General features: G+C 41.4%; 1 protein-coding gene across 2 annotated transcripts in view; it reads left to right on the top strand.

Annotated features, from left to right (window-relative positions):
* Positions 1–281: 281 nt before the first annotated feature.
* LOC101651740 (protoheme IX farnesyltransferase, mitochondrial) overlaps positions 282–25,435 on the top strand; it is a 153,393-nt gene continuing 128,239 nt past the window's right edge. The window contains exons 1-3 of one of the 2 annotated variants that reach the window (XM_004716307.2): positions 282–394; positions 8,431–8,564; positions 10,406–10,727. In XM_004716307.2, coding sequence (XP_004716364.1) covers positions 352–394; positions 8,431–8,564; positions 10,406–10,727 — 499 coding nt within the window. In that variant the 5' untranslated portion in view covers positions 282–351. Of the gene's footprint in view, positions 395–7,545; positions 7,747–8,430; positions 8,565–10,405; positions 10,728–25,435 lie in introns of those variants that run through there. The other variant, XM_045293401.1, reaches the window with a different exon arrangement.

Raw genomic sequence — 25,435 nt, 5'->3', positions numbered from 1 at the left:
GGATCCCATGGTCCAGAGGATGCACGAGAAGGGCCAGAGGGGCAGGCTGCCTTTAGAGACAGGCGGCGCAGGGCTGCCGAGCGCGCGCGGCCTTTCCTCAGGAGGAGAGGGCCACTCCTGGCCTCTCGGTTGTTCCGAAAATTCCTCAGGTCTCCAAGCCTTACCAACACTCACCCAGCTGTCCGGTTCCGACCACCGCCAGGCACAACTTTCTTCCGCAGGTCCCGGCCGCCGGAAGTGACGGCCCGGAAGTCCCGCCTCCCATCGGGGCGGGAAAGCAACATGGCGGCGCCCAGCTGCCGGTGAGGAGAGAGGACACGGGGGGTTCCCGGCGCGGCCGGACGCTGCATTATGGCCGCATCCCCGCACACACTCTCCTCACGCCTCCTGACAGGTATTGAGCCCGTCTCGGGTCTGGCTTTGGGGAAATTGTCGTATTATTGCCACGTGTGCGGCCGTGGTTCCCGCTGGCTGCAACCTTGGGAGCGCTTGTAGAGGTCGGCTGGTTACCGGCAGCGACCCGGTGACCTTCCGTGTAGACAGGGGTGAAGAGGCCACGGAGCTCCGACCCGGCCTTGCACTGTGATCGCTGTGACCACGGCATCTGCGGCTCCTCCAGCATTTGGGCAGCGCCCGTGCCCGGGGCATTAGTTTTCCTAGAAGCGGAGGAGAGAGGGCAGGTGATCGCCAGGGCATCCCAGCCTTCTTGCCGTGTCACAGCCTCCGTTCGCAGCCCTCGACTCGTAAGGGAAAGGGAAGCAGTTTGTTACAATACAAAGGGTGACGATACTGACGATGATGATCAATACAAAGGGTGATGATGATGATGATGGTGGTGGTGGCAGGCCAACTGCAGACCGAGAGCTCTTGAGCCCCTTAGACAGTCAATTGTGTAACGTGGGGTTGCCCCTCCCTGGAAAGGACTTGTGGCAGATGTCTTGAAGCTGGAATGTGCTTTGACACTTGACTCTCTGTGAGGCTTCATTCTCATGTCATCTTTTCAGAGCGTCCTCTTCTGACCACCCTTCTCTTTTCATATCAATCCATTACTCTGTCATCATCCCACCACAGGAGCATCAAAGGCAGAGTAAAACTGCCCCATAGGTTTACCAAAGCTGTACAACTTTATAGAAGTAGGCTGTCACATCTTTGCCCCACAGAGACAGGGGGGCTCTGTATCCCCCCCGTGCCTTGAACCTGCTGCATTCTTGCCTCTCTGTCAGTATTGGTGATCATTGAAATTTGCCCTAAAGGAATGGGAAGATATTAAGCAGGAGGTTGGGAGTTGCTTTACCTCTGTCTGGTGTTTTTGAATGACAACCAACGGTAGGTTGAGGAATATGTTGCCAGTAGTTCTGACTGGAGGAGCCCTGGTGCTGTAGTGGTTACATGTTGGGTTGCGATCCACATGGTAGGCAGTTTGAAACCAGCAGCAGCTCCTAGGAAAAAAGACTAGGCTTTCTACTCCCATAAATAGTTATAGTCTTGGAAACTCACAGGGGGTCGCTATGACAGTTAACAATGACTGGATGACAGTGAATTTGTTTCTTTGTTTGTTTTGGAGTCCAGATTGGAGAAGCTAGTGATTCCCTTTTGCTAAAGTTCCGGAAACTTTTTGTTGACCTGACCGACCACAAGCTCTCTGCAGTGTCTCCCGGTCCTCATCACTAATTTCTTCCATCTTCCCTATAACATTGGCATTGGGTCTTTTCTGGTCTGTGTAATCTCAGGGCTATCACTTACTGTGTCTGGGACTGAGTGTACACATACAAACAATGAGGCAAATGAGCTAAATGATCTCAACGGTCTTTTCTAGTGAACAAGTGTGGAGGGGGGTGAAGAGTATAGATGAAACAAGATTGACCGTGGATTGGTCATTGGTGAAGTTGGGGGTTCACTCTACTACCCTACCCTTTTACATGTTTGAGATTTTTCCATTGTACAAAATTGTTTCTGTGTTGCTTTTTAAAGATCTATAATTCTTTTGAATCACTTTTTTTTTCACCTTCTCCCATCCTTGACTGTGGATGTTCTTTGATCCTGATCCTAGAAACTCATTCTTAGAAAGCTCATCCTTTCTTACATGTTGAATTCTTGCTTCTGTGTGGAAGTCTCTCCAATCTGCAATTCTCAGAACAGCTTCCCTTCTTCCCTTCAATGCTGAAGTTTCAGCTGCCTGCAGGACTAGTTACCCTGGTGGCATAGTGGTTACAAGGTAGGCTGTTAACCATGAGGTCAGCATTTTGAAACCACAAGCTGCTGCTCCTCGAGAGAAAGATGGGGCTTTGTATACTCCTGAAGAGTTACAGACTGAGAAACTCACAGGAGCTATTCAACCCTGCCGGATAGGGTCACTGTGAGTCAGACTCAGCTTGGTGGCAATGAGTTTGGTTTTCAGTAGGTGAGCTGCAGGGGCTCAGCAGAGTAGTTGCTGGTTTAGTCTTTGAGAAGGTGGTAGAGAAGGGATTAATAGACACTCATCTTTCTAAAAAAGAGCCCTGGAAGGGCTGTGGGGTCAGTGTTGGGCTGCTAACTCACCAGCTACTCAGTGGGAGGGAGATAGGGTGTCTGCCTGTAAACCCCTATGCAGGGTAGCTGTGAGTCAGAATCAACTGGATGTCAAGGGGTGGATGGCACAGTGGCTGACTGCTTGCTTGCTAACTGAAAGGTTGGTTCAAACCTTCACACTCCCACCCCATTTTTATTCTGCCCTCAGGGGTCATGGGGTTGGAATCAACTTGACACAAACAACATCTTCCTAAAGTTTGAACATCATCACAGTGAAAAAAATTAAACATCTGATAACAAATGGGTCTGTATGACTTACTTGGAAGATCCACCAAGAAAGCTTGAGGGGGAAGCAACCTGGGAGGGATGTAAACTGAAGCTATCTTGTATCTAGTAGTCATGTTGGATTTTGCTTCTAAAAGTTCCTCGTAATCAGTAACTAACCTGACTCTAACCCACTGCCATTAAATCAACAGACACCAACTCATAACGATCCTGTAAGACAGAAGTAGAAAGCCTCATCTTTCTCCCACAGAGCTGACTGGTGTTTGGGAACTGCCCACCTTATGGTTAGCAGGCCAATGTGTATAGCCACTAAGCCACCAGGGCTCCTTAAGTATTTAGTAGGCTTAAAAATTTTTTTAAAAATCAGAACCTCTCACTTATTTGTCTGCTCACCCATTTTTAAGTCTTGAAATCACGACCCGCTGTTGATGGTGAATCTTGGCTATAGTCTTGTGCTCCCAGAGTTGTTGTCCCTGCATAGTGCAAACAGTTAACATGCATGACTACTAATCTAAAGTTTGGTGGCCAAGCTCACCCCTAAGTGCCTCAAAAGACAGGCCTGGCAATCTGCTTCTAGAAAAGTTGGCTGTTGAGAGCCCTATCCAGCACCGTGGGGTTCCACTCTGACACACGTGGTTGGGGTCACCACGAGTCAGAATCAACTCCGTGGCAGCAGGCTGTCCCATGCAACTTCAAGTCTACTTTTGTTTATATGATGCTGAAATGTCTCTCGTTTCCTCTCCTCATTCGTAGAATTGTGGCACACTTGATTAAATGACTCATTTTCATCCTTTGCTAGTGTTCTAGCTGTGGCTTTCCCCAACCACTTTGTGAAGTCTCCATTTTGCCCACTTAATCTTTTCTTCCCAGCCACATGCATTCCCTACTTGAACCAGATAAACTCAAAATTGGTTTTGAAAGAAAGACTCAGAATATTAAGACCTTGCTGGTTTTTAGATATAATCTTTTAATATGGAAATCCTAATATCTTAAAGAATAGTGTTGAGATCAAGGGGAAAAAATACAACCTCTCTCCATTTGCATACACACACACACACACACACACAGCCTTGATTGTCAGAAGACACTTGCAGCCAGTTAGAAAGATTGACATGTCTAAAATTTCAAAGGGAGTTAAAATAAAGAAGACAGTCCTCTTGCCCATATATATATACACATAAAGGCAAACAATATAACATATGTGAAAATAAGCCTTTTGGAATTATTTCAGAATTAACTGAGATTTGAAATGTAATTTCAAGTGAAGAAATGTGTATCTCCAGTCTGAAATAATTGTGAGATATTTCAAAGGGCAGTCATCATTTTTTCCCACAGTCTATGTAAATTCCATAGGCTGTTGTCATTCAAAAACATTGTTAATTACATGAAATGTATTCTGCTACCTGTTCTAGCAAAGGTGAGTAGAAGACAGTGTGTGTTATCGAGAAAACTAAAAAATGTGACAGTGTAATTACATTGAGAAGCACCAGAAAAATGGTAGAGATTTGAAATTTGAAAAAATTTGAAAGCTCCTTTGGAAATTCAATAGGCAGAGAGTGGGGAGAAGACATTGCATGCAAAGAAACAGCATAAAGTCAACAGAAGTATGAAATTGTGTGGTGTATCCTTAGTGGAGAGTGACGAGACATTACTGTAGTGAGCTGTGTGTGCACTTTGGCTAAGTAACATGAGATATCTGCTTGCCTTAAAGAAGAGAGGGACTGACTTTATGGAGCTGCGTTAGGAGCGTGAGGGAAGTTGCTGAAGCTAAAATAAGTGATTTACTACTATTGTTGCTCGTGACGATAAGGGTCTATATCAAGATAATAGAAAGAAGAAGAAAGATTTGACCTCCGTGTTAAAGTTAATGAGACTTGCTGGTTGGTAGAAGGGAAAGTTAAAGTCTTAAAGTGGGAATGGTGTTATCTGTACTATGGAATAAAGATGAGGTGTTCTGAAAATTAGGTGGTCCTAAAGACATGTTGCGGAACATTATTCACAGTAGCCAAAAGGTTGCAAACCATCCCAGTGACCACCAGCAGCAGAGGCATGAATATATAAAATGTGGTAGATAAGTACAGTGGATCATTACTTAGCCTAAAGAGAAGTGAACTCCTGATCAATGCTATGCTATGACATGGATGGACCTTGAAGACATGCTGAGTGAAATAAGCACTCACAACACACGTGATAGACATAGTTCACATTATGGAGTTATTAAACAAATCTTGAAATGGCCAACATTTTGTCATACATTGTTAATACAGTTGTAAAAATCATTATAAGGCATATTAGAACCCACCTATGTGATACTATGAGAACAGTTGGAAGTAGACAGTCGAAAATGGATTAAAATTAGAAAATACCCTACAATTGCATTTGTTCCGGCAAATGTATATAGTCTAGAACACTGGAAACCACAGCTGCCTGAAAGTGGCAGAGGGTGAGCAGAGGCGCCACAGGAGACTGAGTGACGGCACGGAAAGAGGAGAACCAGGAAGCTTTGGAGCAGCGGTTCTCAACCTTCCTAATGCTGCGACCCTTGCCTACAGTCCCTCATGCTGTGGGGACCCCCAACCATAACATTATTTTCATTGCTACTCCATAACTGTACTTTTGCTTCTGTTAAGAATCGGGCGACCCCGGTGACAGGGTCGTTTGACACCGCCCCCCAAAGGAGTCGTGTCCCATAGGCTGAGAACCTCTGTTTTCGTGTCTTGGAAACCAAGCGAGGAGAGACGGTATTATACATGAAGGGGGAAAGCAGCACAACTCCAGTTGGAAAGGAAGGCACTAGAGATGAATACTATTACATGCACAGTCCTGAATTTGTGTAGTTACAGTGTATGTGCCTACACATTGGTAGACTTGCAAGCTGAGCAGATAAAGGAAGGGGGATGAGAGTCCATCCATGAAAACATACAGGTTTGGCAGAGGTATTTCTAAACATGTATTTATCTGTGCTGCACTTATATCCAAGGCTATTGTAGAACATGCAGGGATCAAACTTCTGACAAGGTCTAAGCAAAAACCAAACACTGTAAGGGAATGAATGAATGTAGGGCCTCAGTCTCAAGGGACGTCTAGATCAATTGGAACAACATATAACATAGTCACAAAGACAGGGTCTGATGCTCTGCTTTGATGTGTAGTGACTGATGACTAAGCTTGTGACTGAGTCTTAGTGACTAGGCCCTTCAGGAGTAGTGACTAAGCTTGCAAATGGCCATCTACAATGCAACTTTTGGCCCCTCATCTGCAGCAAAAAAATGAAGAAAATCTAAATCTAAAGAAACAATCTAAAGCAGCAGTTCTCAACCTGTGGGTCGCGACCCCTTTGGGGGTTGAACAACCCTGTCACAGGGATCGCCCGATTCATAACAGTAGCAAAATTATAGTTATGAAGTAGCAAATAAAATAATGTTATGGTTGGGGGTCACCACAACATGAGGAACTGTATGAAAGGGTCGCGGCATTAGGAAGGTTGGGAACCACTGGTCTAAAGGATAATGTTAAGTGCCATCGAGTTGGTTCCGACTCATAGAAATCCTATATATTCAATAGAACAAAACACTGCCTGGTCCCGCACCATCCTCACAATTGTTCTTATGTTTGTGCCTGTTGTTGTAGCCACTGTGTCCATCCATCGTGTCGAAGGTCTTCCTTCTTTTCACTGCCCCTCTAGTGTTCCAAGCATGAGGTCCATCTCCAGGAGCTGGTCTCGCCTGACAATGTCCAAAATACATGAGGAAATGTCTTACCATCCCTGTCTCCAAGGAGCTTTCTGAATATACTTCTTGCAAGACAGATTTGCTTGTTCTTTTGGCAGTCCCTGGTACTATCAATATTCTTCACCAGCTCCACAATTCAAATGCATTGATTCTTCTGTCTTCCTTATTTACTGTCTAGCTTCACATACATATGAATGAGGTCATTGAAAATAACCGTGGCTTGGGTCAGGTGCACCTTAGTCCTCAAAGTAGCATCCTTGATTTTCAAAATTTTAAAGAGGTCTGTGCGGTCGATTTACCCAGTGCAATGTATTGTTTGCTCTCTTGACTGCTGCTTTCATGAACCTTGACTGTGCATCCAAACATGACAGAATCCTTGACAACTATTAACCAAAGGATTATCGCTCATGGCAAGTACAGCCCCCACTACCCCGAGACCAGAAGAACAAAGTTCAAAATCATAAAGTCCATCAGACATACTGCTCGGACTGAGAATAGGAGAGCATTAAGATTGTGGCTCTTCTTGCCCATGGAATCCAAGACAGAAAAATCCCTCAGGAACAGTAATGGGAGTAGTGGTACCGTAAGGGTGGGAGGAAGGTCGGGGGGGAAGGGGGAGAAAGGGGAACTGAGTACAATAATTGCCACATAACACCCCGCCCCCAGGGGAATGAACAGCAGAAACGTGGGTGAAGGGAGATAGTGGATGGTGTAAGATATGAAAATAATAATTTATAATTTATCACGGGGTGACCAGGGTAAGAGGTAGGGGAAAAAAGAGGAGCTTAAACCAAGGGCTCAAGCAGAAAGAAAATGTTTTGAAAAATGATGATGGCAACATATGTACTCATGTGCTTGCTACAATTGATGTATGGGTTATTATTAGAGCTGTAAGAGCCCCCAGTAAAATGATTTGAAAAATAATTAATTAATTCCTTTTAAAAAAACAAAAGACTGGCTTATAGATACCCTTCAAGCCTAGAACTGAACTCACCTCAAGGGATCATCTTTGGATAGGCCAATAAAGTGAACCCTGGCACGAGGAAGGAATGTGCTTCTCAGGACGACCGACCACCCACCACCACAGGGGCAGGATGTGCCCCCAAACTCAGAAGGCAGAAAGGGGCAGGGAAAATGAGCACAATGAAAAGGGGAACCGGGAGGAAATGGAAGAGTTCTTTGTTACCCTGGAGACTTCTACCAATGTCGCGCAACAAAAAATGTATGTACGATTGAATGGAAAACTAATTTGCTCTGTAAACTTTCATTTAAACTATGAGGGTTGAGTAGAAAGTCGGGGATGGGGAGTCATACTGGTAAAGGGTTGAATTGGAACAAGGAGAGATATAAGGACTAGAATTGTTGATATTGATAAAATGATTAGTAGTAGAATGAATAAAACCCAAATTTGTATATAGTAGAACCACGTTACTCTTAACTAGAGCAGTAGAGTCACTTTATTGAAAAGTCTTGCCTCTCCCTTTTGTCTCTTGCTGGACAGCCCAAATATAAAATTAAAATATATCTTTCAGCATACTGATTTGTTTTTATGGAGAAAAAAGTTGTGGTTTTTCTTTTTTAATTTTTAAGTGGCTAGACTGGTTTTCCTCTTTGTTAAAAAGATCTTTATTACAGTGTGATCATTTTCACATTTGATATCACAAAAGCATGATGATCCATCAATGAAAAATGTTCCTGTTCCCCACTGAAGCATGACCTACACAGTGTATAGGGTGGAAGACTTGTCTTTACTCTCCAATCTGAACTAGATCATTTCAGAATTCTGACCAGGCATCCAGGGCTGTGCTTAATGTGGTGCCAGCTGTATTCCTTGGTAGGTGCAGTCACTGTGTGCTGGGAAGCGGGCATCGTCTTACCCTTTGTATTTCTCCTCTCTGTTCCGTAGGTTGGGTCGGAGGCTGTGTCTGGTATCTTGAACGAAGAGCGGGGCAGGAATCCCCTCACAAGTTCATGCGCCTGTTCAGGAGCGTCAATAAGCAGTGGATTACGTTTCAGCACTTTAACTTCCTCAAGCGCATGGTATATTTAGAAGACCATCTTTATTTTGCCTGTCTCTGTCGGACTTTACTTTCTCTCTCGTGAGCAAATTTCAGAAGTCCCTATTATAAGAAATGTTTTAAGAAAGGTTATTTGAAAAAGACTTTTCTTCAATGTCTTTTTAAGTTTAACCACAACTTTAAACTTTTCTTCTGAGTGTTCTTAACTGAAACCACAATAATTTTGGTATTTGAGATCCAATATGTGGTCCTGGATGTATTAGGTTTGGGGAAAGACTGAAAACTTCTGGCCTATTTCAAGTAGGCTAAAGTTGAGAGAAAGGTGAACTGTCACAGGAGACAACTTTGTAAGTAATGTAAAGTTCTCTGAATATGCCAGTAATAGAGAACTCGTTACCGTAACCATGTGTCCGTGTGTGTGTGTTTTAAGCAACACTATATTTTAAAAACCTTAACACCTGTAGTTCTGAGTAACCACAAATTCAGGTTTTTTGGTCATTTGGTAGGCGTTTTAGAGGTCATTGGTAATGCATCCTGTACAAGCTCTTCTTGGTAGGCTCCAGAACATTGTGGATACCAATTAACATGGTGGATGCCATTAGTGAAAGCAGAAAAATCATTGAGTAGAAATAATAGTTGAAAATTCTTAGTGCAAACATGGGAAAACAGCAAATTTATCATCTAAAGCACCCCCCCCCCGCCGCCCCATTTTTAACATCTCTTAACCTAAAATACCCTATATAATATGTAGCATTTCGAAGAGTTTTACATCTCCAGATACATTCACACTTTAAGTTAGCAGTCAAACTCAAATACATTACTTTTTTTTCAAATATATTACTTTTTTCATGTGAGTGTGACTGAATGTATTTCATATTTTAGCTCTTTGTAGCTATTATGTAAAAAGGCACCCTGGTGCCACCCTGGTTAAAGTATTTGGCTGCTAACCCAAAAAGGCCAGTGGTTCAAACTCACTAGCTGCTGCTCCTAAGAAGAAACATGGTAGTGGGCTTCCATAAAGGTCTGCCATCGTGACAGCCCCAGGGGGCAGTTTATTCTGCCCTGGAGAATTGCTCTGAGGTAGAATCGACTAGATAGCAGGTGGTTTCTGGTGTAGTTATTATCTAAAACTAGTATATATTATCTCAAGCCTTTTTGATATCTGAAAACGTCACTTACCTAGTTATCAGAACAGGATGGCCCTAGTCCAGGCCCCTCATAATTGATTATAGACTATTGACTATGTAGCTGGTTTCTGGGCCCTGGTTTTCTTTCCTGTAAGTTAAAGAGATGATAATCCATCTTCTTTAACATGGTTGAGAAGTTTATGTGTGATCTATCCTATCCAAATTATAAAGTGCTTCTAAAACTATAAAGTGTTAAAACGTTAACAAAGGTTAATAGTAGTGACTAACTTTTGCTAGTAGATCATACTGTATGATTTTTTAAAACTCTGTTCTTCCACATACCCACAGTGCAAAGTCAGCGGGCTCTTTATTATAGAAGACTTTTTCATTGTGTTTGGCATATTGAACTTCCAATTTATGAGGCTATTTTATGATGTATTCTGGAGAAAATGAATAAAAAAACAAATTTCTCTCTCAAGGAACTTAAATTTATATGACTGATGAAACATACACTTTAAAAGCTATTCATTGCTGAGGCATGCAATACTGTCATCCTTCTATCTCTTAGTATACCGATTTTTTATAAAATAAGTACTCTATACATATATGCTACTTTAATGTCAAAGTTACAGGAAAGTCTCATAAAAGTTGATGACGTGATGCGAGATGTAACTAAATAGCCCTTTTGGAGCACTGGGAGCTCTGGTTTTAGATTGACATGTACTTTCTTATTTAGTATGTCACCCAACTGAACAGAAGCCTCCACCAGCAAGTGAAGCCTAAGCCAGAGCCCCTCGCATCTTCTTTCCTTGAAAAGACATCTTCGAGTCAAACCAAAGCAGAAATCTACCAGATGAGATCTCTGTCGCCGCCCAGCCTGCCATTGTCCAGAAAGTCAAATGAGAAGGGATTGACAGAACTTGGCTCTGCCTCAATCATCAAAAGTTCAATAGAAGTGGGAAACGAGACGAGAGATGAAAAACAATGGAAAGAGATGAAGCTGCAGCTGGAGAATTTGCCAGGCATTTTGGCTCGCCTCTCCAAAATCAAACTCACAGGTAATTTCTGTCTGAGAGTATAGGGAGAATCTTGAAACTTCATTTTTTAAATAAAAACCCAGTTTTACTTTTCTGATCCAAAAGGGATATTTTGAAGCGGCAGGTCCTCTCAATATTTGTCCTCTCATTAATTTAATTTGGATTTGAAATATTTTTTCTCCTTCCATTCCTACAGAATGTAAATGCTATTACACTGTCACTAAAACAAGTCTCTTGTTTATTTGTAATTAAAGTATAAAGTGAATCCTGCTTATTTCACCATCTTTGCTGTTTCACACTTACTGTGGCTTAAGCATGCACTAGAATTCTGAGCTCGGTGTGTTGGAGTTTCTGAAAATAGACAGGCAGAACTGTCTGGTTATTGTGCCAGTGAGCCAGTAGTGACCTGGCGACTCCCAGCTCAGCCTGCTTTGCTGCTTATTGGGTGGTCCCAGTATTCAGGATTATAGAGAGTTTTTTTCTGAAAGGAAGCTTTGATCCAGTTTTTCCTGCCTAATTGAAGGAAACTATACTAAATTATAACACATTCTACTTAGGGTAAAAAAAAAATGACTACCATGTTTGGGACCCTTTATGGTTTGGGAGATTAAATCCTTAGGGGATCTGACAGTCTCCTCTTTCTCCCAAGAAGCAGAGAGTGGATTTGAACTGCAGCTCGCAACACAACACTGAACCTCCAGGGCCCTCAGGGGTCCTTTCTACTTGAGTATTAACCCATAACGATGTCATTTTGTAGTAACAACCACCCTACAGAGTCAGAGAAGGTATTGTTATCATTCCATCTCCTCAGGCCCCAAGACTAAATCTTTACAGTAGCACACAGCTGCATCGTTACCCCTTAGAGTGAGGCCTAGACGTAGGGAATTTGAAAAAACAGCTGACAAATCTTAGTAAGACCTACATAGTGTAATTCTCAAACTGAGACTAATTCCAGATAGAATATGTGAACATAAATCTTACTGTAGCTGAACAAGGACGCATCACATTTGTGTTATCTTTTCCCATACACACAGTGGTCTGAGTGGCATGCTGTTGACGTATTAATAGTGGCCATTTACAGAAACGACGATAGATAAGGAGCCCTGGTGGCCAACCAAAAGCAAACTTAGTGCCATTGGATCAACTCCAACTCAAAGTGACTTGACAAGATGGAGTAGAATTGTCCCTGTGTGTTTCCAAGACTACATTTTACAGAAGTAGAAAGCCTCAGTTTCCTCCTGATGGAGCAGCTGGTGGGTTTGAACTGCTGACTTTGTGATTAGCAGCCCAACAGTATAGAAAGCCCTAGCTGCTCCTGAGGTGAAAGATGCAGCAGTCTGCTTCTGTAAAGATTTACAGCCTTAGAAACCTATGGGACAGTTTTACTCTATCCTGCAGAGTTGCCAGAAGTCAAAATCTCCTTTCAGCAATAAATTTGGTTTGGTTTGATATAGAGAACATGAAATCCTTGGATATGCAAATTGTTGATGCACTAGCTATTAAGTGAAAGGTTAGAGGTCTTTGGTTGTGACTCCGCGACCCTCTGTAGAGTTTCTACAGCTGTAGGTCTTCAGGAGGGCAGACAGCCTCATCTTTCTCTTGTGATGAGGGTGCTGGTGAGTTTGAATCGCTGACGTTATGGTTACCCAACAGTGCCACAAGGGCCCCTAGTCCTTCATGATCACACGTCTAAAGTACCGAGATGAAGTCTCACCGTCCTTGCTTCTCGGGAGTAATCTGACTTTACTTCCTCCAAAACACATTTGTTGCTTCTTCTGGCAGTTCATAGTACTTTCAGTGGTTTCCATCAACACCTTAATTCAAATCCATCCGTTCTTCCTCTGTCATTAATACTCATTGTCCAGCTTTCACGTGCACTTGAGGTGATTGATAATGCCATGCCGTGGGTCAGGCTCACCTTGGTCCTTGAAGCGCCATCTTTACTCTTTAACACTTGAAAGAGGTCCTTTGCAGCAGATTTGCCCCTTGCAGTATATCCTTGATTTCTTGACTCCTGCTTTCTTGAATGTCGATTGTGGATCTAAGTCAAATGAAATCCTTGACAATTTAAATCTTTTCTCTTTCATGATGCTGTATGTTGCTCTAGTAGTGAGGATTTCTTTTTTAACACATTGAGTTGTAATCTATACTAAAAATAAAGCCTAAGCCCTCCTGATTTCACCAAGCAAGGTGGTGGTGTCTGCATGTCACACAGGTTGTTAGTAAGCCTTTCTCCAATCTTAACGCCACCTTTTTCTTCATGTAGTTCTGTGTCCTGGTTAGTTTCTCAGTGTACAGATTGACTGAGTGTGCTGAAAGTATACTACCCTGGCACATCTTTTCTGATTTTTAAGCCACCCAATATCCCCTTCTTTTGTTCTAACAACTTCCTCTTAGTTTGTGTATAGGTTCCACAAGACCACATTAGGTGTTCTAGAATTCCCATTCTTTGCAATGCTTTCCCTAGTTTGTTATGCTCCATACAGTCTAATTCCTTTGCCTACTCAGTAATGCAAATGAATCTCTGCTTTCAGCCCGGATCCCTCTGACATCAGCAATGATGTTTCTGGCAGTGGTCTGTCAATGTTCTGCTGCAATCATTATTAAATGATCTCCAGCAAAATTTCACTTGCATGTGATCTTAATGATATTATTTGATAGCTGCCACATTCTCTTGCGTCACCTTTCTTTGGAATGGGCACAAACATGGATCCCTTCCTGTTGGTTGGCCAGAAGCCAAAAATGTTCATAAGTACAGCAGGACTTCTTGCTTCTATCAAGTCTCAGTCAGAAAGTTGAGGTCTGGCTTCCCAGGTGAGGTGATGTGGGTGAAACTGTATGGTAGCATCTGTATGTCCAAGGAAAACAAAAGGTCTGGCTGGGTTCAGCTGGTTCTATGGCAAGACCTTAAAGAAAAGATGCTATCATGGAAACAAAGGATGTGGCTTGGTTCACACCTTTACTAAGGTCAGGGCTCAATCCCACCCAATTCCTGTCCATTCATAGCGCATACCCTCCAAAATGAGACTACAGCACAGACGTTTAAAGTCTAGAATTCTGTCCCACCAGGAATTACATCGAGAAGGGCCATATTAGTTGTAACTCATACATCACCAGGCCTCCTTGTGGTTAGATACATCTATGTTTCAAACCCAGAATTCTTTCTTAATATATATCTGATCATGAGCACTTTGCTTAGCCTTAGCTTCCTAACCTGTAAAAATCCGGTGGTCCTCAAGTTACAAATATCAGACTTACATACAATCTGCTGTTATAAACCAGCTTCATAAAGTCTATTGTATTAAAAATTCTGAATACATAAAATGGTCTGTAATAACAAGCAGGTCCTACTTGGCAAGGCATAGAAAGGTACTATGAACTACGACAAACATTTAACTAACTGACATTAGATAAAAACCCTACAGAATTGTTCTGTACAAATTCAATTTAAAGCCAGATTTAGGGATGAGATTTGTTTATAATATGTAGACTGCCTATAGAGATAATAATAATAACTTTATAGCTTCATTGTGAGAATTAAATGAAATATAATGCATGTGAAATATTTATGTGCCTTTAAAAGTGGCACAGAAGCTGTTATCTGACCTTTGGCATCCCTACTGCCATGAGGCAGAGGTCAGACATGCCTCTACCCTCCATCTTTCTTAGCTGACACCAACCGTTTTGCTCATGGCCCTCTACTTCTTTGCTGGGTTCAATAATTTGTTGCAACAAAACTCACAATTACTGGCGGGTGGGGGATTCGGGAAGTTAATAGTTACCACAAATCAGGGTCAATAGACAGTCAGGATTCAGCCATTGGTTTACTGCATTGCATCTTCTCAGTCAACAGTCAAGGCTGCTTTTGGTCTCAGCCTCTCACCCAGGTGGTCCCTTGGTGTCTCCCTCTGTGGGCCAGGAAGCCTGCCTGTTCTGCCTCATAGTCCCATTGTCTAGGTGTTGCCCTCTGTCCTGTCTTGTGATGTCCATGCCTTGGCCTCTGGTCTCAACCTGGCTCCTTTGCTCCTGTCATCTCCATGCTGCCGCCTCGGGTGCCTCTGGCCTCAGCTCACTTCAGACAACTTGAGAGGGCTCTTCTCAGGACTCCTCCTATAACGGTCTGGGCCTTTCCCGCTTGCCTGAGACAGCTTATCCTTATAGCCAAGGGAGGGGCAACTAAAACCTACCAGCCCCTGTATTAGTGTTGCACATGCCCTAGTTGCGAAGTCCCATCCAATTACTTGGCTTGAGTTGAAGGGATGTGGATAGAGGAGCCATCTTTAGAAGTTTCACTCCTTCACAGTGCCAGACATGTAATAGATACTTCATATATTTTGTTATTAATATTATTACCATATCCACCATTAGGGAAATTAATACTATAGGTGCTGTCTATAATAGATGTTGATATAAAAGGTGGAATGAGTACTCAGAGAAGGGGGGTTTGCTTCTGCTTATGAGGAGTTAGATGAACAGGTATTTGCACAGAAAAGGCAAGGAGAGAAATTGATACATCCTGGTGTGTTCAGGAAACTTCAGTTCCCAAAGGGGACGTCAGGGAGGTACTTGCTGAAGTGAAGATTTAAGTAGGCACTATCTTGTCATATCGCACGTATTTCTTCCTAAAGAGTTGCTCTGTTAAATCATAATCATCCTAGGAGGTTCTTTGGAGCAATATGATCATTTGATGTTTTATCTTGTTAGCTGTTAATATATTCCATTTACCATTAATATAGGCTGATTGTAAAAATGTTAGTTCTTCATTCTCATACACCCAGAAACTACTGAAAGCAGGCAGACTAGTTCTCAGTGTTCTGTGTATTCCATCTGGAGAAGCCCATGTGTATAGCCACCATTTGTGTAGTTGGAAAAAGGAATTTCTAGGAACAAGCTGTTGGTGTTATAAAATTCTATCATGCGGTCTCCAGCTTCCTTTCTGTCACCAAGACCGTGTTTTTCTACTACTGTGCCTTCCTCTGTTTCTAACTTCTGCATTCCAATTGCCAAGCATTGATGGTCATTAATTGAGGAATAACTTGGACTGAACCAAGTCTGTGGAGGGAAGGAGAAAAGGGAAGAGAGAATGAACTATTAATATAGTTAATAGAACCTTAGGTAGCTATGGGGAGTGCTAGGAAACTATAAAACAATAGGTTTTAGGACATGTAGTTGTAAAAAACATCTGAGTAATTTTCAGTGGAACAGGTACTATCCACTTCTTTTTATTATCTGATCCTTGGCCCAGTTTTGGCATACATAGTATTGTGGCTTCTGGTGCTAAACTGCCTAAGATAAAATCCTGGCTCTTGCTCCATGAATGATCTGGATATGTTTCGTAGTTTCTCTATGCCTCCGTGTAGCCAACTGTAAATCAGCAACCCACTGCCATCTAGTTGGTCCCAACTCATAACTAGTTGGTTCCAACTCACAAGGGTTTCTAAGGCTGTGAAGTTTTACAAGATCAAAGAGCCTCAACTTTCTTCTGTACAGCTGCTGGTGGATTTGAACCACCAACCCTGTAGTTAGCAGTCCAACACTTATCTGACAAAAATACCCCTAATGATAATACCTACTTCTTGGGATGGTTATGAATATTAACTGAGTTTACGTTTGCAAGCCGCATAGAAGTGCCTAGTATAGAGTTAAAAATTACACAGGTGTATCTTAAACAAAAAATAAATTTACCGGGTTTTCTGAACACACCAGTTTGTTACTCCTGTGCTCTGAGGATCTCTGACAGTGTCGTGATTATGCACCAGGCTGCTGACCACAAGGTCAGCCTGTCGAAACCACCAGCTGCTCCATGGGAGAAATATGAGACATTCTACTCCTTTTGAGGGTTACAATCTGAGAAACCCACCGGGGCCACCCAACTCTGTGCTGTAGGTTTTCTGTGAATCAGAATCAACCTGATGGCAGGGAGTTCAAGTTTTTGACCCCGGTGTTCTAGAAAAATTCCCAGGCACCCAGTAATGTAGACTGGATGAATGGTGCTGTAGAAAGCTTAGACTGTAAGTAGTGCTAAGAGATAATGAATATCATATGGGACACCAAGAATTTTTGTTGTCACCGGCCTATCTACGTGGAGAGGCCCTGGGGGTAGTTTGCTATGAAGGGCCGGCAACGCAGATCAAATACTGGGCTGGACAAAGGAATGGTATTCCATGTGCACTTGACAGTGAAGCCCTGGTAATGAAGGTGGTTATCAAGGATCGATCTATGGAGTGGTCAGCTCAGAGGTATAGCATCGGGAATGTGAAGGATACCTTCTTTAAAGGGATTGAGTAAAGGGTAGCATGGAATTTGCCAAGGAAATAAGAAATGGTCAGAGGAGAATAGGAAAGAATTTTGGCCCAGAAGCCAAAGGAGTAGAAACAATTCATTAAGGTAGACAAATGTTAAAAGTCTACTAAGCAGCCTGACTAGAGGTTTACAATTGGCCCTTACGAAGTCATTGCTGGCCAACTGCTAAATTGGTAAATAATTATTGGTGCTTCCTCTTCCAAGAACCTTAAGTGAGCTGCTTTAAGTAATTAATTTTAAATAATTTCTTCCAGTCTGTTCTCACCGAGGAAGGAATGGTCATCGGTTTAGGATCATCGTTGTTGCAGGGTAGTGGAGGGTTCTTCCTTTCCTTCATACTGCCTAGTTGGTCCTTTTACCTGGCTAATGATTATCTAGCTCCATTGACATTCCAAATGCAGGGACTGATTGATGCTGAAAACATGGTGTCTGAAATCTCAAGCAACTATGAAATCACTAATTTGACAGTACATGACCCAGTTGAAGGAACACCCAGCTCACGGGTTCCCAGGTGGCAATGCCTCCGGATTTTAGTGCTGATTCCTGCTGCCCATAATTGAGCCCATTGACCTGAAACAGGATTCAGGGAGCTGCATTCTTGGGCAAGCCTGCCAGATGATTCTGACACAGGTGGTCCTGGACCACACTTCTAGAGAGCGAAGTAGGAGTTGCACAGGCACACAGCACTCGTCCCAGGCTGCGTGGTATGACTGGAGATGGACAGAACTTACCTAGTAAGAGTCACAGTCAAAGCCAGCAGGGCAGATCCTGGACCACACAGAGAGGCCTGCCAAAGCAAGTGCACCAAGAAAGAAGGGAGCAGCAGATTCGCTCCCAGCCACCAGGGACAATTTCTCAGACAGTAAATTTCCCCTTGTATCATTTTATACATTCCCTGTCCCAGGTTTGTGGATAGACTAATTGAATTAAAGTCATTTCCTTCTTCTAATTCCATTTAAAGAGGCAGCACCCTTTGGGTGACCCTTACCCTCTTAGCTGACCTTTTACCTCGCTACTTAGTTTATTACTTAAATTCACACATGTCTTGGAGTCAGCAGGATTTTTTTTTTAAAAGAAAACCATGGTATCTATCAATTGATTTCTTTCTGACTCTTAGCATCATGAGCAATTCATTTATAGCTAATGATAGCTGAGGCAGAAATATCTGTGCATCGGTGATCACTTTTATAGAACTGGTCCTTTCTCTGCCCCTTTTTGTTTATTGCTGTAATATACCAAAGATAATTAACGTAGGAAAGACCATATAGTGATCATACATAACATTTTCATTTGTAAGATAATAGAGTACAGCAGTCTGATGTTTTGGCATTTATGCTAGGATGTTGGGGGGGAAACTTTTTTTTTTTTTTTGGTGTTAATGTCATTTAAAGATTTTTTTTACAATTAAGGGAAGTAAGACTGAGTTTATAAAGAAAGAATAATAAGTCCGTTTTAACGTTTCTCTTGCCGACTGAGCAGTTTACAGTGTGTTTTTTTGGAGCTTGCTGCAAGGACCACCCTGGGGTGAAAAATGTTCTCTGAACTAGAATCATGAGAGGCTTTGGGACTCCACTGAGTTTATACTTAAACTCAGTCAATAACAGCAGAAAATTTTTCCTGAACAATAGCTGTAATAAAAAGCTGCAATATATTTTCTGAGATCAGATCATTAACTTAGGTTGCTCATTGGAACCAATAGCTTATGCCTTTCAAAGAACCGCTATAAATTGTATTCTATTAATGTATGCATGTCTATATATATATTTTTTTTTAACTTAGGATTTAGTGATATTTTTGTTCAAATGTGAATGAGACTACCAATTTATTTGATCTGCTCATATAGTTTACAAAAGTCAATTTACTGTAATCTTCAGCTAGTAGATAGATAGCTGTCTCTAGATTTTCTTATATTTTCCTACAGAAACTGATTGAATGGTCTGATGATTTCTTGAATTTTAATTTATATTTTGAAATAATGACCTTCATACTTAATATAGTAGTATTTTAATTAAGTAACTATAATTATTTATTTTCCAAAAAATAGGACATACATATAAGTATTGTAAAGAAATCCCCATTATAATTCAACCATTTCAAAATAATTGTCATTTTGAAAATTTAAGTGTAGTAAGTTCTAGAATATTTCTGTATACATCTACAGTCATAATTTTGCTCCTTAAATGCTTTTTTATAAGTTTCTTTGTTTTCTTTGAACAGTTTTATTGGCATATAATTCACATATATAAATATCTTTAAAATATTTTGCATATATGTTTTGTGACAGTATGTCTACCTTATATTTTTAGTGATTTTTTTGGTTCACTTTTAGTATAGTAAGCTTAAACAAAAGTTCATAGTGATATACAGCTTCCCCTTCCAAGCTATGCAATAGCCATTTCTTTGCATTCAGTTTTTCAGCCTTTCTCTCTGCAGAAGTCTGTGTCCAGACTCTGGAATCAAACTTCCTGGGTAGGAATCCTTTGTCTTCCATTTATTGACTTTGTGATCACAGGTACAATTATTTTAACTACCTACACCTTGGTTTCTTCACCTCTAAAATAGGCATAGAGCTACCTCCATAGATGGTTGTGAGGATGATATGAGGTAATGAAGGTAATAATGTAGATTTTTTTTGTATGTGCTTTAAACCAGTGAATAATAATAAACATTATGTTTATTGTTGGCTTTCTTCCCTAAATATATATTACAGACTTATATTTCAAAACAATTAGATGTATTTCCTATTCTTGATATTGCTGGCCTTCCATAGTGTGTGATTCTAGCGTGATGCTAGAATGTTCTAGTGTTGCTAGTATTCTATAGTATAGGATTAACATAGTTAACCATTTCCTTATTAATGGATATTTAGGTAGTTTCTACCTTTTTGCTATTAAAAATTAATGATTGTTTTAAATTTTAAAAAATATACCTGATAAAAGACTTGTATATAAAATATACAAAGCACTATTAATACTAAAGGATAGGAAACAGACAATAGATCCAAACAGAAACCGAAGAAAAATATTGACATGGCACATAAGAATATAAAGATGCTCGACATCCTGTGCCAGGAGAGAATCACAAATCAGAATAGAAATGAGATATAGTTGACCCTTGAACAAAGTCAAGGGGTGCTTTTTCCCCCTTCCCTGCACAGTTGAATATCTGCATCTAACTTTTCACTCTCCCAAAACTTAACTACTAATAGCCTCCTGTTGACTGGAAGCCTTATGATAACAACTAAGACATTTTTTTGTGGCTTTATTATCTAAGCCCACATAAAGCTGCATTTTCCATATGAAATAGAAAATTATTTGACAAAAAGTCTAATGTTTTTGCATCTGCTGGTTTAGCTGTAACGATAGCATCACAGCTTTTCCTGTTTTGCTTGGATACTTACGCTGGATTCCGTGATCTTGAAATGGCCGGCAACTGCAGCTGTGCACCTCAATCTACGATACATATCAAGCCATTCAACTTCTTCTGGTACTGTCATGACTTTCCTCTCCTTCGTGGGAGCATTTCCATCATCACTCGTAACACATTGTGAGTTTCATGATGTTATACAGGGATTCCGGTATTGCATTAAGCATATTGACAAAGGTGAGAGGATGCCCGAGATGTACAATGTACCATAGAGAGAACCGGCTCACACATTCATGATTAGTGCCACATAGTCCCTGCACAGTTCAAACCCATGTTGTTCAAGGGTCAACTGTCCTACCATACACCTCTTAGAATGGCTAGGGGTCGCACTTGATGTTAAACAGTTCTGTGGGTGTCAACAAATGTATACTACTATATTTCCACCATTTGCACTCATACCCTGGGCTCTACTTGTCGGTCCTCCCTCCCTCTCTATGTACCCTGGCAACCACTGATTTTTTTTCCTGCCACAGCCTCTGTCGCTTTGACTTTTATAGCATGTTTTAGAGTTGGAATCATACAGTATGTGGTTTCGCTGAGACTAGCTTCATTTGCTTAGCAATACGTGAGAAACATTTAAAGCAATATAGAGGAACATTTTAAGTTTCTCTGCGTCTTGTGATGTTTTTTAAATGAATTTGATTCCATAGTGTGGCTGGACTACACTTTTTTTTTTATCCATTCACCTAGTCACCTGATGGTTGCTTCCAATACTGGGCATTTTTGAACAGAACTCAACAACAAACTCACTGCCATCGAGTCCATTTCAACCCCAGGCAAACCTGCATGACGGGTAGACTGTCCCTTTGAGTTTCTGACACTGTAAGTCTTCATGGGAGTAAACAGCCTCATCTTTTTCCTGGGGGAGTGGCCGGTAGGTTCAAATCGCTGACCTCATAGTTAGCAGCACAGTGCGTAGCACACTCCACCATCAGAGCTCCTTGTTATGAACAAAAGCTACTATAAATAGTCATACACAGGTTTCTACGTGGGTGGCATGGTTTCCGTCTTACTTGGTTAACGACCTAGGAGCACCATTGCTGGATCATATGCTAAGCCTGTGTTTAGCTTAACGAAGAACTGCCAGGCTTTATTCCAAAGTGACAGACCAATAATGAAATGACAGTTCCTGTTGCTCTGTATCCTCACCAACATTGATGACTGCTAATGAGCTCTTAGATTTTCTTCAGCTTCTCTAATCATCTTATTAGATTTTTGTTTGCATTTTTTACCGTCTGCTTGGCTGTCTTTCACTACACGCATGCGATTTTCTGCTTCCTCCTGTCGATTCTCGAGTTCCGTGAGTCTGCTACTGGTTTTTGTTATCTCCTCCCTAAGCTTTTGTATTTCCCTTTGGTGTGTGGACTTTATCTCTTCTATCATTTCATCCTTTTTCTGTATTGTTTCCCTCATATCCTGTATGACTCCAAGCAGCATTCTGAAAATTTCTTTCTGTGGCAGATCAATGTTTGCTTCTTCCATGCACGTGATTAGGCTCAGGAAAACTGCCAATGCCTTTTGTTTCTCCTGTTTTTTCATTGAGGTCGTTGGGGCTGATGGCTGTTTGTGTTGCGTTGTTTTAGAGGAACCAAGTGCCATTTTTCAGGAAGTTTAAGAGCAATGGCTCTCTTTGGGAGACTCATAAGAATGCTTCCTCGAACTTCCTACAGCTAATTTCACTATGGAATAAGCCTACCACTTTATCCTTCTGTGGCTTTACTCTCAAGAGGAGTGCCCCAGAGGCTGGTTGGTTGCCTGCTTTGGTGTAGAACACAGTGAATCGTGGGCGGAATTGACCTGGTCAGGTATATCACTGCGGAGATTGGTCAGAGGTTCCTGCAGCAGCTTGGAACATTGGCGATTGTTGGCCAAGCTGCCTCAGGCCATGTGAGGCACCAAGGTAGGTGGGAGGTAGTGCCCTTTGTCACGTGAGGACAAATAGCATCTCCCCCAGTCACCCAGGCAGGATTTCCTCAGGAGGAAGTTGGGTGGAATATACATTGCACAGGGAGGAGCTAACCTAACTGAATGGAGAGCAAGCGTAAATGCCCTGGGCTTAGGGGAGTTGTTTGGAGTTCAGCAGTGGCCTGTGAGAGAATAGGGAATAGGAAAAGAGGAAAGAAATAACAAGCTAAGCCCACTGTGACTGGAGGGGGATAGAGAGAAGAGAGGGAAGCAAAAGTAACATCTAGCTGAACCCCAATCCCTTCCTGTGGGGCTTCAAGGGTTTAATCCCTGACCCGAGGTGGCCGTGGCCAGCTGTAGCCTTGTTGAGATAAAGCCCCTGGCCAGCTCCAAATGGTCCCTGCTCCAGCTTTGACAGTGGAGGGGCTAAGGTCAAACCCTAGCCGGCCACTACTGTGGTAAGCTAAAAGCCTCCAGCCCCTCCAAACCTTGTAGATCTGTGCCTACTTATCTTTATGATGCTCCTCCTTTGATCCCGCAGTTTTGAATTTCCCTCTAAGTAACTCTTCTGTGCTGATTTCTACGGAGTCCTTCCGGTATGTGTTACTCAGTCGCCATCTTCCTGGAAGGCACTTTTTTAAAAAAAATAGTACAGTGAGAGAAACATACTACGAATGCTATTAGTAGCATTTGCAGAGATTTGAACAGCTTAGCTTTTCATTTACAAATAATTGTAGCAGCCCCATCCTTAGCTGTAACTGAACTGGATTCTGATCCAAATGACTTTAGGTTGCTATACTGTCTCCTTTTTAGTGGCACTGTCACCTGTTTTCATTAGATCCCTTGACGTTTTTCATCTACCACCTTGTTTTACCCTCAGTGTAACTGTGAAGTATTGCTGATTACCTTACTGTGTTACACTCAAAGTTCATTGAATTTGTAAAAGCTCTATCCTTTGATGATCAAGGATCCTCAAAGACTTCCGCCCTTGTTTTGTTCCATACAGTCTCCTTTCATTCTAAGACTTGGCATTGAGTCACTTCTGACTGAGAGCACTCCTGTCAGGTTTCTGAGGTTGTAAATATTTTCTGGAGCAAATAGCTGCATTTTCTTCCTCAGAGTGACTAGTGGGCTTGAACCACCAACCTTGTCTCTATCAGGATCTCCCCTACCTTCTTACCAGACCCATACAAGGAAGTCGTCTTGTGTGGGATTTAGAGACTTTAGTTAGAAGAGCCACCTTCAGTAATTCACTGTCCCTGCAGAGTGACCTTCCAGAAATTGGCAGGCAATTTTCATTCTAATTTTCCACAAACTTTTTGAAGCCTCCAGGTACTCTTTCATAGTTCTTATCGTGGAATCAGTGAAAATTCTTGGTGGGGGGGATAATAAACATTAACCTACTCATATTGTTTAGGTTCAGATATGAAGAGCAAGTGAGGAGATATCCATTGTCCTGAATTCTTACATCTGTAAAATAGTCAAATGCATAAACAGTCAGTACAGTACTCTCAAAATCTGGAAGATGCTTGACATGAAGGCCCAATCATCATTCTTTATTCCTTTTTAATGTGTGTGAAAAACAATCTGCTCTTTGTATAACAATACTTGTAACTTTGATAGGAAACTGAGCAAAAGCCATTCTGTGACCTAACTAAAAAGTGTGTAAGTAACAATTCCTGCTTGCTAAGCTCATTTTGTTAAAGATTTGTATTTCTGCTTCTTAAAGATTTGAGAGTCAAATTTTAAAGACTTGAGTAATGTTTTTAGTCATAGTGGTTTTGTGTTGGCCTGCTGATCACTAGGTCAGCAGTTTGAAACCACTAGTCACTGCAGGAGCAAGAGGAGGCTTTCTACTCCCCTAAAGAGTTTATATAAAGAGCTATAGTATCAGAAACACACAGACAGCTAGTTTCTACCCTGTCCCATGGGAATCAACCTGATGGCAGTGAGCCTGGTTTTGTTTGTTTGTCTTTACAAAGTTGTAAGGTGTAGTTATTAAGTATATTGAGAAGGAATGTTTCTTCAAAACAAAACAATCAGTTACAAAGCCATCTAAGAATAGGGTGGCAAAGCAGAAAAGCTGAGGTTCAGGGGGAAAATGTAACTGCAGGTGTAATCTGAGGTCTTAACTGTGTTGGATATTTAACTTACATCTGAACAGTTTTTATGACTCCACTTATTTAAGAACTGATAGGAATTTCATATCCCTTTTTGGAATACTAACTGTAAATGCAAACCAAATGCTTTTATTTGATTTGCCTGGGTGATACACTGAAATGTTTCATTTTGTTAATAGTGCTGCTCCCTAAATGTGAAGTTGTGAGTTTTAAGTTGGTCATAGGACTTTCAGATCCGCTTTGGTCATTGATTATATTAAAAGGGAAAAAAAAGAAAGAAAATGGGAAAACAGGAAACCCTGATAAGTTCTTAGTTTTGCAGCTGTGTTATTAAAAATCTCTGTAAAAGTCTTATCTTTTAACCAGAAGTAGTTATGTTTTGTAATCAGTTGCCCCTGATTGATATCCTTTAATGTGGCTGGAAGAAAAGACTCTTGTCTCTCATCAATTCACTTTTCATGTGAATTTAACAGTAAGCATAAGAATTACCACTTCCTTTGATATGTGTGCTGGTGAGACGGCTGTGTTAGGAGCTTCACAGAATGCTTCCAAGCTGTGAAGCCTTTAAAAAAAAAAACTTAAAATAAATTTCAACTATTTGAAGCTAAAGGTGCTAATAGAAATGAAAATGGAGATGGAAATCATAAATAAAGTTATTGAGCTAAAAAAATTCATTTGGAAACTTTCCCCTTAACTAAGTTATATCATGGTGAACTTTGAAATTGATTAACAAACTTATCCTGTGGCTTGGGCACATACATAAACAAAGCATTAGCTGCCTCCTCGGTCTGCTTTATCCATTAAAGAGCTTTAAAGGGGTACATCCCAGGATGAGCCTTTGGATTACAGGACTGCATGGTGTCTGCTATCAAGGCTAATGAGATATAGACCACCTGGATAATTCAAAATCTATACAGAATCTCAAAATCTCATTTAGTCAGTAGTTTTAATCATTTCATAGGATCTTTTGTCAGT

This window comes from Echinops telfairi, unplaced genomic scaffold (genome assembly GCF_000313985.2).
Source record: "Echinops telfairi isolate 266 unplaced genomic scaffold, ASM31398v2 ScPeMD7_2010;HRSCAF=2546, whole genome shotgun sequence".
Lineage (NCBI taxonomy): Eukaryota > Metazoa > Chordata > Mammalia > Afrosoricida > Tenrecidae > Echinops > Echinops telfairi.
The sequence above is the reverse complement of the archived record's forward strand: the minus strand, read 5'-3'. Positions and strand labels throughout refer to the sequence as shown.